We start from the raw sequence: 19,321 nt of genomic DNA, 5'->3' as shown, positions 1-19,321 counted from the left end.
ACATGAAATATAATTTCCTTTCTAACAGTATAATTCATTGTTCTTGATAGGAACAACATTAGATGTGGCTTCACCCTAAGGTAATGTCAGTACACATAATGTAGAACATCAATGAAATGAGATTAACGAGACGTGTGTCTCAGTCCTGTTTTATTGCTACAATAACATCCAATTAACACCTTCAACTTTGTACACGCGTCAGACTATACAATTACACGCGCCAGAATATACAATCATTGTAAATAGTGAACACCTGATGAAAACTCAAGATTGTCATTAATTTCCTTTCATCATCTTCAATCAAAATGCATAAACATGATAAATATCGTTTAATGAGGCAATAAGCAAATAAAAAGATGAAAACATTCACATTTCAATTTTCTTTTCCTCTTGTTTGATTTCAGTTCTGTATTTCACAATTTGTGTCAATATTTTCAGGCCAATGATGCACAAATAATTCATTTTGCGAGCTTAATATATATTGCACGAAAAGAGTTTTAAGTTCTAAAACACAAGGAAAAGTAATCTCATAACACAATAATTAAACGTAATACTGGCTGTTATACATAATAGATGATAAAATATTATGTAAATAATGTTTCATTTTTTTCTATCAATTTTAACTTTCTTGTCGCTAAAATTATTTTCTTTTGCACATTCTTTTAATATTTATTGCAATAATTAATTTTAATTAAAAAAAATATGTTTTCTTGTCGCTAAATAGTTTCTTGTCGCTTGTTGTCGCTAAAATAATTCTTGTTGTCGCTTCTTGTCGCTTGTTGACGCTTGTTGTCGCTAAAATTCTTGTTGTCGCTAATTAGTGAGACCGAAGTAAAACGTTTATATGATGTCGGTTCAGTTTTTACTGACTGGTTTCTTCTTTGGGCATTTATATGGGGAACCAGAGAAAGTGCTTCTTGCTTTGATACCGGCATTTGAAAAAATATTTACCATATACTCAGCCAGGTTAGACACTGTCTACTTCATTGCTCTCTATTCAGGAAAACACACAACCACTAGTGTGACACCCCTTAAAAAGCACCCCAAAATGTCAAAATAGGTTCAATGTTACTGATAGCTGGGGACAAGGATTTGTATAGTAAGACTATACAAATCCTTGCTGGGGACTATATCTATATCTGTATATTTTTAAATGAGAAGACCTCATTTTGTGTTCACTTTTTCCCTTCCACAATAAATTAATTGTCATGCCTTTGCGTCCTATAAGCACCATGCATAGTCACATTCCTCATCCTCGCTTTAGCTTATTCTGTTTGGGTTATTTTGGGAGGAAAACGAAATTAAAGGCTTCCAGATATTGTTTTCGTCCTCGAACGGACTTTTAAATCATAGTCAAAGACTTCTGTTTATGACTTTTTGAAATTATACATAATTTTCATAGGGGACAGGACAATTATTTTTGCTTTTTCTGTATACTATAACTAAAAGTGTGTTTGCTATTTGCTATCAATTCCAAGTTTACTATCATCAGCGGTTATATATGTAGGACTCTAAAGTGCGATGGGGACGCTAAAGTATGATGGTCACGCTAAAGTGCGATGGTCTACACTAAAGTACGTGGTTCCATACGCTAAAGTGTGATGGTCCGGGAAAATATAGACTTAAAAACGTAGTTCGATAATGACGTTACCACTTGTTTATCATGTTTATACAAACTTAAAATGAACAAACCGGAAAATATATTAGGAATATTTCGGATTAACAATTTTGCACCATATGTCCATGACTTACGAGTAATTGATTGAATTTAACCGTTTTTTGTCCGCTGAATCACAAGGTTTATTTTTTTCGAGTGCTGGAAAAAGGACTTGTGTCCTACAGTCGACCATTTTACTATGTAAATACAAAACAGTATACGCATACTTATCCTGCTTCTATTTGAAGCGAACGGATACATTCGAATCATTGTTTATGTGGAAGTTTACTTTGTGATCCCCGTTAAAATGCTGTAATGAAAAGTAACGTTGGTAAAATAGAGATACATGTTTTCATGCGTTAACTATAAATTGTCTGCTAAAACATAAGTTCGTAACTGTATATCCTAGGAAAATACGGAAAAGGAGAAAGCTCGGCAAACACTGCATTTCTCTCGCAATTAGATTTAAGCTTATGCAAATAAATGTTGCATTTTCCGACAATGAACGAATTAGGGATTTTTAATTTTCAATGACAAATGTAAGGGAGGTTGTAACATTAGTATGAACGGCAATCTACACCAATTATCCAAATATTCAATACGCTCCGAATTGTTAAAAATTTATTTTTACATGAAATATGATATTAGCAAAACATAAATAACCTTTATAGCAATTATTACTTGGTTGGACTTGTTAATTTAGAAACAATTACTTACGCATACCGGTAAATTGTAAAGCCTATCACATATGTTATATCTTAGCATAATAGCTTTTGCAAAAAGACTTTTTAAACCTCTATGTTTTAATACTTCGAATCTTACCCTTTGGACCATCACATTGTGATATATACCATCGTACTTTAGCGAACAAACAACCAACGCACTTTAGCGTGAGACACCATCGTACTTTAGCGTAGACCATCGCACTTTAGCGTTACCATCGCACTTTAGAGTACCATCGCACTTTAGCGTTACCATCGCACTTTAGAGTACCATCGCACTTTAGAGTCCTACATATATTACATAGAGATTATAGTATCTATAATACTAAAATTACGAGGTCCAATTTGTCAGCCGTCATCACGTAAAAAAGACGAATCAAAGAATTCAACTTTATATATAACTAATATTGTACTAAGGTGTAGATTAAAAGTTACACCACTCCAGGCCCTTTTGTTTTCCACGTAATTAATATTGCCAATAATTAAGAAGTTCCGGGTCGAGTCCGATACCGATACCATTAGTATATTCACCTGTTACCTATTACCTAATCTGTACGTTCCGCATCTGACAGGCGCACCAACAAACGGTGTATTCAGGATTAATATGCTATATACACGGGTCATAATCACAGGGTTGACACTACTAAATTGTCGAATTGTTACCTATTGTAGTATTTTAATCAGTAGGACTTTCTAAGATAACAATACGAAAACTAAAAATCTGGACTAAAAATAAGGCGTATAGGTACAGTTTTCAATTTGTTAGCGGGCATGACGTAAAACAGCAAATCAAAGAATTCAACTTTATTTATAACTAATATAGGACAATGCTGTTGATTAAAAAATACTCCATTCCAGGACCTTTTGTTTTCCAAATAATTAATATTACCAATAATTGGTAAGTTCCAGTTCGACGGGTTCAAACAGAAAGATTTGAAAGCAGAGAAAACTGTGTATCTTATAATCAGCATGACTTTATCAGATGACAATACTAATACTAAAATAATGCTTGCGCATAGTTATATACTTTAATTCAGTCACGGACCCGCGATATCACGGATGTGTTCTAGTATGTATAAAATTCATAGAGGGCTACATGAATTTTCCTGTCTCCAAGTACTTGACTTTTGATACCTTTCCTGAAATTCTACAGTCATAAAATATTTCTTGAGTTAAACCTTTTTTATTCACCAGATTTTTGAGTTCATATGACCAGTCAGGGGTACTACTTAAACAAGTGATTTCATTATCACCTATTTCAATGAAGTTTTATATTCAGTTATCACCTATTTAAGTGATTGTGGTGTTTCCTTTGATCTTTAAATGCTAATTTCATGGAGTTTCCATATTTTGATAAACTTTTCTATAATTTTCCTACATAGATCAATTATCCCTTATTCTTTGGGTGTCAATTTCACCAGTGCGCTTGGGCAGTAATTAAGTTAGTGCGCTAAAGCTTTTAAAAGTACCCTTGGGAATTGTTCTGTAATCAAATTTTCAATAAAGGGAAATTCCGCGATTTTTTACTTATCAAATAATTTTGTTCATCTTACATGTCTTAACATAAAAAACACATTTGCAAAGTTTTAAATTTATATTCCTTCTAATAAAGGAGAAAATCAAGTATTTGTAACTTTTTTGGTTGACTTTCTCGAGTGGGTTGTGACGTTTTAGCCCGATTTGTTGAATTCTGGGAAAAAATGAAATCTGTTTAACTCTTATAGCTTATCGACAATTTACGTAATTAAAAGCGCACAGCTGACGAATGGTCGTAGTTATTAACCACAATATAAGAATGAACGAAAATGAATATGCGTATACCATTTTGTATTGATTGAATTTAACTTCCTAAATAAAATTATCTCTAGTAAATATTTTCGAATAAATTTCATCAATTATTGTTGAGATTTTTTCATAAAATATCTATTGAACATTTTTACTGATATTGAGCTGAAAATATTTCCGTTCTATTTACCGTTATTATTCTGATACTCATTTTAATGCAACTTATGTGTGAGCAGAGTGTGTTTATTATTTTGTAACGTTCACTGTATATTTCTCGGCTTGAGGTCAATTCGTTTACCTTGTAGCAATTTAGCCGCATGTGTGAATTCAAGCGTACACAGGTATGAATGTTGTTATTTGGAAAGGAGAAACAGAAGGGATTAGAAAGAGTATGCCGTATTTAATACACTAAGATTTAATCAGAGACATATATGTCTCTGATTTAATACATGATGAGAATAAAGATACAATAATTAAATTGTGTGAATTAGTTGAAAATAAAAATTCAGATTCGTAATTCTGAAAGTGTATAAAATTAAAATGAAACAATTTTTGATTACTTTCTTAACGGCAATTAGCGTAAAGATTCAAATATGAAGTAAAAAATAGTGCTTTTAATCTTTAATAAAAAACTAAATGTAATATTTCCCAATTTGATAAGGATATACCATTGCACATCTGTTTGATATACTTTACCGGAATTTCCTTAACTTATATTAGAATTTGGCTGTGTTTAAATGCTAACAATCGTTAAACTATCGCAATTTTAAAGTTTTTAATTGAAAAAAAAAATACAACATACAACATGCATGATTTTTTTAAGTTTCCGTTAAAATTTCATTCTTACATAATTGAATTCATTAAAATTATTTGTGAAAAGAATACCAATTATCGTTTATTTCATTAATGGATATACATACAATATAACAAATCTAAGCTAATACATTATGTTGTCAGTTTGAGGATTTTTTAACATTTAAAAAAAAAATTCTTTGATAATATTTGTGCAATGTTGAACATGATAGCCGTCATTAATCCAAATATGTAATACATAAAACTTATATTATAGTCATGCATAACTGATATTGATGAATTTAGAATAGTTCGTCCCTACATCGTTGTTCTTGAAGCAATCTTTACTAGTATAAATGTAAGTTTCTTGTATGTATAAGCGCCATTGAGGATGAGCTCCAGAGAAAGCAGACTAGTAGCGTTTCTTTAGTTTGTTTGTTGGGAAAGGAGAGGACATACAACTACTTGTACGGATAAACGACAGAATCCGGATACCAGCATTTATAGTCAACACAATCAGAAAGAGTTCCCATCGTTGGATAGGGAATATGAAGGCTTCCAAGAATAAACAAGTGACACGTCTGACTCAGAACAGTTATTTAACGGACTATCGACATCGGCCGCTTGTTCTTGGTATTTTAAAACTGCATGCATATACGTATACGTTTATGATAGTGATGAATTCTTGCGCTTGACGAAAACTAAATTCCTGCATGGTTATATCTTGCCATACGTTTATATTGTTTTGGTAAGTGATCACTCAAAATCGTTACTAGTTTAAAAATCCTGTTTGTGAGATGTTGATTCACTTCAATACCGAAATTTCGGCTACATATTTCACAAGTGTTTAACACGGAGAAGCTCTGAAGGTACATTACTCCCATTTTGGTTGGGTGTGAACCATCGATGTTTGCAGCAATATCAAAGAATAAGATGGTGATGATAGAAAGAACTATATGGGCGTCATGTGGCAAATATTACATGCGTATCGGACCATGAGTTGTCAATCTGTATGAAAAGATTTCCAATACAACCATATTAAGAAGGAATGTTTACAGGCTATACTCTCGTACTAGTATTACAGTGTTCTTGTGTCGTTCACCTTAGATACACATCTTTTTAACGATGTTTTTAAAAAAAGGCAGAACCAATTTAACGTCATATTTCCCTATTTTTTATATACCTATAAGTCTTTAACTGGCAAGAATACCACCCCTATTTAGCGGACAAGCAGTTTATTCTTTTCTCTGTTATTGAATACAAAGAAAGAAAATTAATTCCGAAATTAATTTAATACTTTGATACTCAATAGTTTTCCAGCAAAATATTTACATCCCTTGAGGATAATTAGTGTACGTCCAGTGGCATATATATAACATGCATGTCGGAACAGGACTGAATTTGGCATAAAGTACTTTCAGAACCATGTTCACATTATTATACATTATACCAAACATTTGTGATGACGAATTCCTTCCTTTGTTCGAGAACAATCTTATTGAAATAAAAATCTGTGATTTTACTATGTCCATAATTTCGATGAACCAAAGCAAGTAAAATATCGACCTGTATTTAGTTCAAATTGGCTCTCTAGCTTCTTCTTCTTTTGGTATACAATAGTCCATCGACATTCCCATGATAACACACTGTTGTCATACGAGGATTAGTATATTTACAAAACTTTTAACCCAAATTAAACAAAATATATGTTTCTTTCTTATGTTCAATGTAAACATGCAGTATATAATTTTAAATTGCAACTATATATAGTTCCGTAACTTTCTATCCAGGCGTATAAATGAATGGTCGACAAGTGCGTATATTTTTGTTAAATCAATATTTCTGGTATGTTTCAAACTGCCCTTCACTATTGACAACGAGTACTTACATTTTCCCAAATTTACCCTTGGAAAAAATGTGTAAACAGATTTTTATTTCATCAAACCTTTTTTTTTTTTAAATTATTTAGTTTTTTATAAATAAAATTCTTTACACCAGTAATGTAATTTATAAACAAGCGTATGAGTTTAGTAATGACTAGTATATTATATCACTTTCGGACACGCAAGACAGAGATGTATATTATACGCTTTATAGTTCAAAATGGAGAGTTATAAGTTATTGGCCGTGTACACTGATCAATACCTACAGAAGTGAAACGATGCATTAACTTGCAAGCCCGACAGGAAATCGCTTGAATACCTGGACGTGTCACCTCACACCCCTCACTATACCTTTGGGAGTAATACCTTTAGCCATGCTGGTGATCAGATGAGGGAAGATCCGAATTTATTTGAATAAAATTTATTACTTTATAGAATTATAAACGAATTAGATTTTCGTAAACAATTTTCACGGAACACTTATTTATGATTTGAACTTTGACTTTTTAACTAATTCCAATATTAACAGTTTAAAAAATAACAGACTATGGTTATTTTCCGTATCAAGTTAGTTAGTCAGATAAAACTGAGACTATAACACATGTTATAGTAGTCTCAGGATAAAACAACCGTACGATTGACAAGACATCGACACGCAATTACGACTACATCGGTTACTGTAGTTTTGGTCCTTTGTGGTTTATAGACATGTCGTGATTTTTAATCGGAGAAGATGACAAAATGGCGGAACGCAGAGAATTGATACTCTAAATTCAAAATCGACGGTGATCTCTTATCTAGCGGAATAAAACTTTAATAACTATAAATTTGAGCATTTCTATACAGAATGGACATAATATCAATTTTTGATTTTTTTGCGAAGTTTCCCTTTAACTACTCTTACTATCTGACAAAGTTCAACAAAGGTAACCTGATTGGTCTTCTTTAGAGTTAGAATGATTTATTTTAAGGTTATGTCCTGTTTTCAAGGTTTTGTTCTGTTCTACAAATTATTTCAGTTTTTGCATATTCAAATAAACTGTAAAAACTGATAGGCTTATCAAGCAAATTTCTGTATGTGCATAGTTGTTTTTTCAATGGAATTCTTGTCTTTTTACCAATAAAAAAATCAAGCTTGTGGGAAAAATATCAAAATATGTTATAAACACTTATTGAAATGATTACAATTCGACCTTCTCAAATTACTTGTTTCAGTGATTTTAAAAAGTCTGTGTGATTTTTTTTTAATATTTCACAACCAAAATTACTCAAAGAAGAGATTTTGAAATCACTTGTTTAAGTAGTACCCCTGAGTGATGACTGTATTAAGAAAATAATTGATGATTTCCCCATTTTTCATAAATTTATTTTTACCCATTTTTGTCAAGTCTGCAACTTTTGTTGCAGAAAGCTCGACATAGGGATAGTGATCCGGCGGCGGCGGCGGTGTTAGCTCACTTCTAAAAAGCTATATATTTTAGAAGGTGGAAGACCTGGATGCTTCATATTTTGTATATAGGTGCCTCATGTTACGAGGTTTCCGTCAGTCACATGTCCAATGTCCTTGACCTCATTTTGATGGTTCAGTGACCACTTGAAAAAAAAGTTCAGAATTTTTGTAACGTTGAATTCTCTCTTATTATAAGTAATAGGATAACTATATTTGGTATGTGCGTACCTTGCAAGGTCCTCATGCCCGTCAGACAGTTTTCACTTGACCTCGACCTCATTTCATGGATCAGTGAACAAGGTTAAGTTTTGGTGGTCAAGTCCATATCTCAGATACTATAAGCAATAGGGCTAGTATATTTGGTGTATGGAAGGACTGGAAGGTGTACATGTCCAACTGGCAGGTGTCATCTGACCTTGACCTCATTTTCATGGTTCAGTGGTTATAGTTAAGTTTTTGTGTTTTGGTCTGTTTTTCTCATACTTTATGCAATAGGTCTACTATATTTGTTGTATGGAATGATTGTAAGGTGTACATGTCTAGCGGGCAGATGTCATCTGACCTTGACCTCATTTTCATGGTTCAGTGGTCAAAGTTAAGTTTTTAAGTTTTGATCTTTTTATCTTATATTATATGCCAAAGGTCAACTATATTTGGTGTATGGAAATATATTATGATCTATATGTCAGTCCCGCAGGTTTTATTTGACCATGACCTCAATTGCACGGTTCATTGGACAGTGTTAAGTTTTTGTGTTTTGGTCTATTTTTCTTAAACTATAAGTAAAAGGTCAACTATATTTGTTGTATGGAAGCATTGTTAGCTGTACATGTCTGCCTGGCATGGTTCATCTGACCTTGACCTCATTTTCATGGTTCATTGGTCTTTGTTTAATGTTAAGTTTATGTGACAGTTGTAATAACGCTTTATACTTAGGACTATCAACATAATATCAATGATTAGTAAAGAAGGGGAGACATTTCAGTGTGTGCACTCTTGTTGGACTATATTTATGGAAAAAAAATATAGTTTTACAATTAAATTGTTTACCATTCTTTTACTTAGGATGTAGTGGGCCAATCCATATAAAATTAACTCCTAAAAACTATTGATTGATGTTAATATTAGAAAGTTGTATGAAATTCCTTGCTGTCAATTTTGGATTTCTCCTTTTTTAAGAACAAAAACATTATTTCACTTCAGAGATGGGTCCGATTACTTTCAATGTAATTGATTAAATTACAATTACTTTGTCATTTGTACGATTAAATTAAATTAATGATTACATCATTTCTGAAAGTATCTGATTAAATAATGATTACATTGGCAAAGTAATCATGATTACATTTGATTACAATGAATTCAAAAACAAAACATTTTGAATGATGTGGATGAATAAACGTTTAATATAACTATAGCATTTTTGAGAACGTATTTTATTTGGTTCAATTATAAAATGATAACTTCAAATTAAACGTCATCTATTTAAATAAACACCAAATTTCACTACATATATATACATTACACTTTATCACCAATGTTCTCTAAATTATTTTGAATTAAATTTAATAAAGATATATCATAATCAAGAGTTTTTTTGTTTGTCTTCTGACCTCTTTCATAATTTATATGTATTCCAAGTTGCAGTTTATGGAAGTTTAAATATGGATGAAATAAAGTTACATTTGTACCAGTTAAAACTATGTTAAATTTTAATAGAAATGTTTAATCAAATTGTAAACAATATGTATTAAAGTACTAAAAACCATTGCATTTTACACGTCCAGTCCAAATACAAAAAAAAGTTTAAACAACATATTTTAATTGTCCAACTTTTAATTTAGTTTGTGCTAATTAGATAAATTTTCATGTCTGATTTATCTTTTATCATATATATTTCCCTGCAGCTATACTCAATTGGTAATTGCAATAAAAACAAACCTTAATCAGTCTCCTACCTGTCAATTCAAAGTTGACAAAAATCACAAAAATTAACAAAAGATTATAATTCAGAGTTAAAGAAAAGTATTACTTGAATATATAACAGTTATAATCAAATATTAATATGAAGATCATTATAAAACGATGAATATACATGTATGTACAATATCTTTTAAAAGGTATATAATTGTATTATATGTCTCTGCTTAGGTTAATGATGACTTTTCAATACTGTAACAGTTTATTTTTTACTGAAGTAGACAAGCTTAAAGTAACCAAACCATTTTAGTATGTTAAAAATTTATCAAATATGAACAAAGAGGTTCATTTAATGACAAAAAACACAATTTTAGATTTTTTTCATTGTAATCAGAATGTAATCAAAAAGTAATCATGATTACAGGGTATTTTGAAAAGTAATTGATTAAATTAAATTACATGTAATCAGATTTTTGGCTGATTAATGATTACACTGATTACTTGAAAAATTGTAATCAATTACTGCTGATTAACGATTACAATTACAATTACCCCAAGTCTGTTTCACTTTCCATGTTTGTAAGCAATGATTGAAAAAATACATATATCTACCAATTTTTAACCGGATTTTTGTGACAAAAATGTCAGTTATTGATTTGGGGATGTAAGTCGGGCGGTCTGGCGGGCGGCAACCAAATGTTGTCCCTGCATTTACTCATGAACCGTTCAACTAAAGCTTTTCAAATTTTAATATGTTGTTTCTGATGACAAAATGGAGGTCAAGTTCAATAATGACGATTTTGACTTTTACCGTTCAGGAGTTATGGTTCTTGAAAGATTGAAAAATGGCTTTTCCAGTCGTTTCCGTGCATTTACTCATGAACCATTCAACCTAAGCTTTTCAAATTTTAACATGTTGATACTGATGACAAAATGGAGGTCAAATTTGATATTGACGATTTTCACTTTCATCGTTCATCAGTTATGGTTCTTGTTACATTGTATATTGGCAGGATACAAATAAATGTTAATAATCCGGTTTGCTGTCGTTGTGACAGCCTCTTGTTAAAAGAATATATTGATATGGGATGTAAATATTTTGGTAAACTTAAGACTATAGGTTGCATTTCTGTAAATATTGACAATGCAATTTCCCATAGGAACTCCTTTTACGGCTAAAACTGTACCACTTTTACTAAGAAGTTTTGAAAAAAATCTTATCCTAGAATTGAAAGTTCATATGCACTACAATTTTTTTCAAAGGTCAAAATATAAGGCTATGCAGCATATTTTCAACGTTTATATGCCCTGAACTTGAGTATAAACTAACACAAATTTTCTTAACTACCCCTACCTCGAATGAAGGGTTACCACAGATTTCAATGTAAACAATATACTCATGTATATTTACTGGTAACATTCCCAAGTTATGTCTCTATGAGATGGCACACAGAGAGCATAACTGGGAACCAGTATGTAAACAAAATTAATTTTCTATGAATGTTCTACATCTTCCCAAAAGAGGCGTGGTTTGAGAAACAGCTGTATTTACAACGTGCAACCTATAACACCATAAAGTACATGAAGTATTTAATAATTAAGGTATTATTTCATCAGAATGTAGTTTGTTTATTCATCTATTTGTTTTTCATGCACATTTATATTTGATAAAGTTGGTCTATTCTTTTTTAAAGTTTAAAAATCAATATGCATCTCTGCTTTCTTTTCATAGATGTGACAGGTGATTATTTTTTGGGCTACACTAATGTCATGATTCAATACAAACAGTATTGATAAAGCCTAAGAGGTAGACTTGGGCAATTTTGTCATGATTCAATACCAAAAGTTAATAAAACCTAAGGGTAGGCATTGTTAGGCATAAACAGGCTATGTAGTAAAACCCTGAACACAAATACTTTTTATTTTGGCCTTAGATTAGCTGACCAATGTCATACAGTGCTGACATTTCTTTGAATTTTTCAGTGGTGTTGTAGTCCTGACCAACTGATTTTTTGCTGCAATCAACAATGGACGGTGAAGGTGATGTGAAGATGGAAAGCATGCCTAGTGCTAGCAATGGAAATGGTGATGTAAAACCGCCTGTGAAAACGTCAGTCATGGTTATGCCAACTGGACCTGCTCCCATGATATCCAATAAACATCCTGTCATGCATTTAAATGAACTTACACAGGAAAGTAAATTTGAATTAGTGTCTGAAGATAAGGAAACTGGCCCAAGCAACAAGAAACGTAGAGTCTACACTATGATGTTGATGTGTAAAAATGAAAAATTCCAAGGAATTGGTCAGAGCAAAAAAATTGCTAAAGAGGAAGCTGCTAAATATGCTCTACTGAAACTTTTCAACATCCTGTATATTCCAGGTATGTCTTTTAATAATTGCATCAAAGGTTAAAGAAAGATCAAGATAGGTATTATTTGACTTGACAAAATAGGGAGAGTCAATCTAATTAAAATCAAATCCTTTAATTGCTCCTGTTCTGATATGTCGCGCATCAAGGTTGAGGGAGAGTTGGGTACTTACAAATAATCAATCAAAATTACTTTATTTCAGGAGCTCTTCAATTCTTTTTCAGGGTTTCCTTAAATGTTTATGGAGGTCCACAATTATTTAATGACCTCTGCAATTTGTTTTTTAAGTATATCTTGAAATTGAATTACAGTAAGTGGTCCTGAAATATAATTATGAGGTTCCATCGTGACCATGAATATTACGGATATATCCTAAAGGCAATTTTGACAGATTATTTGTGGAGGTCCTGCTATCAAATTATTGAAGTCCTGTAATAGTTCAGGATATATCCTGAATGGTTGCATTCAATTTCGAAATGCTATATACATTGTAAGTCGCGGTTCAATTTGAATCCTCTTCACACTTGTAATTAAACAATGTCCATTTCATTAAAATAAAAAAACAAAAAATGTTGAGAAGAAAATGTGAACTTCACCTTTATATGTAAATGTTAAATTACACGTACAGTACACATTGAAACTATATATGTATTTATTTCATATCGGTTGAGAAGAAGATTCTCTTATTGGATTAAAAGGGGTCACATGACATTCATTATTCTTCAGTAATAAATTCCATCTGTCATTAACAGAAAAAAACGGACCAGAAAACCGGTCGTTAACGAACTTTTACATGATAATGACCGGTGGGGCGTGGTTTCCGTCTGATAATGACCATTGGGGCGTGGTTTTCGTCTGATAATGACCGTTGGGGCGTGATTTCTCTGATAAGGACCGGTGGGGCATGGTTTCTCTGTTTAAAGAGATGTACCTTTTATAAAACATGTTCCTGTTTTTAATATTATATTTAAGTTGTTGAATTGTTTATTATATGTTTTCGTTAATTATAAAATTAAAGATAACTTGATTAAGTATTTATATACTGAAAAATTGCACTAAAATGAATGGCAGTATTACTACGACTGGTCTTCACTCTTTGCCATAGAAATCGTACAACTACTCGAGTTCGCTGTAGGCATTTTGAATTTATGAGAATTTTCCAAAACATGGTTTCTCAATGAAATAAACATAATAGTTCTTGAAAAACTGGTCATTATTGTGATACATGGACTGCCCGTAGGAAAGTGGTATTGACTGCGACAGCGATAATGACCTCGCCTTTGGCTCAGTCATTATCACTTTCTTAGTCAATACCACTGTCCGGTGGGCAGTCCATATATCACGATAATGACCAGTTTTTCAAGAACTATCATATAATTAAAAACAAGAAGTTGTGGTATGATTGCCAATAAGACAACTCTCCACAAGAGACCAAATGACAGGTACATTGTTCATGTCTTATTGTCATGATGAATGCTATAATAGTTGAATTTCATTAGCTCAAACTATTTGAAATCATTCAAGCTATATAAAGTTTATAATAATTCAATTACAAAAAAATTATAAGAAATAACCTCTGATGCATGCACAGTTAATGACTTGGAACATGCTCATGGACACATTAGTTGTAAAGAACTCAACTCACTTTTAAAATCAGGTTAGAAAAAATATGTAACAATATATAAAAAGGGAGACAACAAACATCACAGTTACATAAAACAATAAAATTATACTTTATTAAAGAATGCTTGCATTTAGTTACTCAGATTACCAAAACATATCCTGAAAGACTGATATAGAAAGCGTTCTGTCCTACAATCAAACAAACATAAATGCCTTAGATATTTGTTCTCAACTTATCTTTTGTTTTTCAGATGCTAGCATGTCTTCATTTGTACCAGAGGGTATGGTGCTAGGAAAGAGACCAGGTGAAGAGTCGCCTCAAGCTGCTGAACCAGGAAGTAAAAAGAAAAAGAAGAATAAGGAAGCTGAAGGTCCAAAGAATCCTGTGATGAGACTGCATGAGTTGCGTTCAGGTCTAGAATATGTGGTAGAATCTCAGTCAGGCCCAGTACATGCCCCTGTGTTTGTAATGAGTGTAGTTGTGGATGGTCTCAAGTATGAAGGGTGTGGCAATTCAAAAAAGAAGGCAAAAGTTGATGTGGCTTCAAAGGCACTAAATGCTGTAGAGCCGCCTGTAGCTGAACAAACTATCAAATGTGAACCATCTACTACAACGTAGCTACGTTAATAAACAATCTCTGTAAATATTAGTATTCAGTGTGGAAACATTTCATTTGGTTTTTGTTATGCTAAGTACCAGTAATAAGTGTTTTTACATAACTTAAATGCAGCATGCTACACAATGGTTATAGAATTGCATTTTATGTATTGTCATTTTAAAGTTACAAATTGTTAAGTCAATTTTATTTTTTCCCATTCATATTTTATTATTTGTTGAATGGAAACATGTTATAGAAAAAAATCCTGCTGTCTGTGTATATTGTTATTCATTCAAACAAAAATAATAGAATTTGTTAGAGGATAGTTTAAAATAATATGAGCGTGCAGATACACTTTCTTCATTGAATAAAACATGACATTTTCAATGTCATATACTAATTATGTTGTTTTTGCTTAGTTTTTAAGCTTTGTATTTACTTGATTTTCATATTTTTTGGTAAGTACTACACTTGTAACTAATTTTTATTGTGAAAAAAGACTTAAATGCTTTGGTTTCAAGTCAACAATCTAAAATGACCGTTTATTTCATTTTTAGCTCACCTGGCCCGAAGGGCCAAGTGAGCTATTCCCATCACTTTGCGTCCGGCGTCCGTCGTCGTCGTCCGTCGTCGTCCGTCGTCCGTCGTCGTCCGTCGTCCGTCGTCGTTAACTTTTACAAAAATCTTCTCCTCTGAAACTATTGGGCCAAATCAAACCAAACTTGGCCACAATCATCATTGGGGTATCTAGTTTAAAAAATGTGTGGCGTGACCCGGTCAACCAACCAAGATGGCCGCCACGGCTAAAAATAGAACATAGGGGTAAAATGCAGTTTTTGGCTTATAACTCAAAAACCAAAGCATTTAGAGCAAATCTGACATGGGGTAAAAATGTTTATCAGGTCAAGATCTATCTGCCCTGAAATTTTCAGATGAATCGGTCAATCGGTTGTTGGGTTACTGCCCCTGAATTGGTAATTTTGAGGAAATTTTGCTGTTTTTGGTTATTATCTTGAATATTATTATAGATAGAGATAAACTGTAAACAACAATAATGTTCAGCAAAGTAAGATCTACAAATAAGTCAACATGACCAAAATGGTCAGTTGACCCGTTTAGGAGTTATTGCCCTTTATAGTCAATTTTTAACCATTTTTCGTAAATTAAAGTAATCTTTTACAAAAATCTTCTCCTCTGAAACTACTGGGCCAAATTAATCCAAACTTGGCCACAATCATCTTTGGGGTATCTAGTTTAAAAAATGTGTGGCGTGACCTGGTCAACCAACCAAGATGGCCGCCACGGCTAAAAATAGAACATAGGGGTAAAATGCAGTTTTTGGCTTATAACTCAAAAACCAAAGCATTTTGAGGAAATCTGACATGGGATAAAAATGTTTATTAGGTCAAGATCTATCTGCCCTGAAATTTTCAGATGAATCGGTCAATCGGTTGTTGGGTTGCTGCCCCTGAATTGGTAATTTTGAGGAAATTTTGCTGTTTTTGGTTATTATCTTGAATATTATTATAGATAGAGATAAACTGTAAAAAGCAATAATGTTCAGCACAGTAAGATCTACAAATAAGTCAACATGACCAAAATGGTCAGTTGACCCGTGTAGGAGTTATTGCCCTTTATAGTCAATTTTTAACCATTTTTTGTAAATTAAAGTAATCTTTTACAAAAATCTTCTCCTCTGAAACTACTGGGCCAAATTAATCCAAACTTGGCCACAATCATCTTTGGGGTATCTAGTTTAAAAAATGTGTGGCGTGACCTGGTCAACCAACTAAGATGGCCGCCACAGCTAAAAATAGAACATAGGGGTAAAATGCAGTTTTTGGCTTATAACTATGAAACCAAAGCATTTAGAGCAAATCTGACAAGAAGTTAAATTGTTAATCAAGTCAATATCTATCTGCCCTGAAATTTTCAGTTGAATCAGTCAACCCGTTGTTGGGTTGCTGCCCCTGAATTGGTAATTTTGAGGAAATTTTGCTGTTTTTGGTTATTATCTTGAATATTATTATAGATAGAGATAAACTGTAAACAGCAATAATGTTCATCAAAGTAAGATCTACAAAAAGGTCAACATGACGAAAATGGTCAGTTGACCCGTTTAGGAGTTATTGCCCTTTATAGTAAATTTTTAACCATTTTTCGTAAATTAAAGTAATCTTTTACAAAAATCTTCTCCTCTGAAACTACTGGGCCAAACTAATCCAAACTTGGCCACAATCATCTTTGGGGTATCTAGTTTAAAAAATGTGTGGCATGACTTGGTCAACCAACTAAGATGGCCGCCACAGCTAAAAATAAAACATAGGGGTAAAATGCAGTTTTTGGCTTATAACTATGAAACCAAAGCATTTAGAGCAAATCTGACAAGTAGTTAATTTGTTAATCAAGTCAACATCTATCTGCCCTGAATTTTTCAGATGAATTGGACAACTGGTTGTTGGGTTGCTGCCCTCCAAATGGTAATTTTTAAAGAAATTTTGCCGTTTTTGGTTATCTTGAATACTATTATAGATAGCGATAAACTGTAAACAGCAATAATGTTCAGCAAAGTAAGATCTACAAATAAGTCAACATGACCTTAATGGTCAATTGACCCCTTAAGGAGTTATTGCCCTTTATAGTCAATTTTTAACAATTTTCATTAATTTGGTAAATTTATGTAAATTTTTACCAAATATAGTTCTCTGTTACTAATGGGCAAAGTTCATTATAGATAATATTGTAAGAAGCAAAATCGTTCAGAAAGTAAGAACTTCAAACACATCACCATCACCAAAATACAATTTTGTCATGAATCCATTTGTGTCCTTTGTTTAATATGCACATAGACCAAGGTGAGCGACACAGGCTCTTTAGAGCCTCTAGTTAAGTAAAGGACAATAGGAAACAGTATATGGATGTTTACTTTTGATCATTGGGGCCATTAATCTTTTTTATTGCATATCCCTGGTGCAAAACCAATTCCTGTTAACTGTTTTCTATCATCAGTCGTACATGTATTACAAAAATGTATCATAAATAAACAAAAGTTTTAGAAGAATGCCAGGTCAGACACTTGTCTTATAACCTCTGACCTCTGTGTTATCATACTTATCATGGGCTATCATCACATTTAATGAACTCCTTGCGATAGTTGAATTTATGTATCATTTTTCTTCTATGGTAAAATAATAGAGTAACATAAAGTTGTATTGTATATAAATTAGTTTGTTTGTATTTCATTCAAAAGTCATAAGAATTCCACCTTTATAATTCAGTTCCTATTTTTTTTTCACTATCATTATTTTTTTAGATTAGTTCATTTTATTCTTTTTTACCTCAATACCATGAATACAGAGATAACTTTTTTACAGAATGGAAAATTTGTCATTGTTTAGATAAGTCCTTAACATCAATTACAAAGAAAGATACTCTTTGGCAAATTAAACAACAATCATGAAGGGTAAGTATTATATAATATACTGCAAACAAAATTATTTTTTGCCTTTGATCCTTTTTAGATGACTTCACAGCTATTTATTTCCGAAACTGTATAATTTTCTTGATGGATTTACAAAAGGGAAGGTCAAAGTTTTACATATATTCAATTTATATTCCAGTTATTTTTCTGCTCCAGAAGATTAGTTTGTTTACAGAATATGTTGTCTTTTGCATTCATTATTTCAAACTAAAGTTTTGTAAAAACAAAGCATAGAACATATTGTGAAAAATATTACTAATTTGATAGATTCACAGTTCCTCCTTTGAAATGATTTTTGCTATAGGATGTACATTTTGTAGGGCTTCCTAATTGTGTTTTTAAGTCTTTAAAAATAGGAACAAGGCTATTTTGATCATATTCTGATTTAGGGAATATTTAAACATGGCTTAGTATTTTAATGAAAACTTTTGTCTACATGTATATTCACTTTACCACACTAAAACTGTTTAAAATGTTGATTGTGTCTAAAACAAAAGTAAGAAGATCTTTGTCAGATGATGTCTTGGTTTGTTTATTTGATTGCCTTCTCAATGACGTTTATTCCCACCTTAATCATTAGTTTGTCATCAACACATTTATATAATAGTACTAACTGCTAAGATTTCACACAAACTCCTATTTTTTTACATTTAACTACTTTTTTCTTTTTTTTTATTACATATATTGTTTTGTTAAGTTCATGATCAAAAGATTATTTGGATGTCTGAGAAAACAAAATTTAAAAATAGCTACATAGGCTATAATTTGTATGAGTTTTCATAGAATTGAAAAATAAAAAATAAACAATAATGTGGTTACTTGTTTGATTATCAAATACTTTTTACACTACCTACCACACTGTGTGCCCTTGGTATTTGACATCCATGTCTGTCATTGTGAAATCAAACAGATTTCCTGACATTTTTAAAATCACAATAAGGAGGGGTATATTTTTTTAAATTTTTTTTTAAGGGGTTTACTATTTGAGGTCTGTCCAATTGCCCGTCCATTCATGTCTCTTCCTGCATGTCCTGTGGC

General features: G+C 32.0%; 1 protein-coding gene across 1 annotated transcript; it reads left to right on the top strand.

Annotated features, from left to right (window-relative positions):
• The first annotated feature begins 858 nt into the window (after window positions 1-858).
• On the top strand, window positions 859-15,300 carry LOC139512609 (RISC-loading complex subunit tarbp2-like). Its single transcript, XM_071300339.1, has 3 exons — window positions 859-966; window positions 12,193-12,591; window positions 14,455-15,300. The coding sequence occupies exons 2-3, from the start codon at window positions 12,237-12,239 to the stop codon at window positions 14,820-14,822; spliced, it is 723 nt and encodes a 240-aa protein (XP_071156440.1). The 5' UTR covers window positions 859-966; window positions 12,193-12,236; the 3' UTR covers window positions 14,823-15,300.
• The last annotated feature ends 4,021 nt before the right edge of the window (window positions 15,301-19,321 follow it).

This window comes from Mytilus edulis, chromosome 2, assembly GCF_963676685.1.
Source record: "Mytilus edulis chromosome 2, xbMytEdul2.2, whole genome shotgun sequence".
Classification (NCBI taxonomy): domain Eukaryota; kingdom Metazoa; phylum Mollusca; class Bivalvia; order Mytilida; family Mytilidae; genus Mytilus; species Mytilus edulis.
The sequence above is the reverse complement of the archived record's forward strand: the minus strand, read 5'-3'. Positions and strand labels throughout refer to the sequence as shown.

Bases quoted from the DNA above. Each gene is read 5' to 3' on its own strand.
- LOC139512609 (XM_071300339.1), top strand. From the start codon at position 12,237: ATGGACGGTGAAGGTGATGTGAAGATGGAAAGCATGCCTAGTGCTAGC. The intron at 12,592-14,454 runs GTATGTCTTTTA...TTTGTTTTTCAG, and splicing joins CAACATCCTGTATATTCCAG to ATGCTAGCATGTCTTCATTT.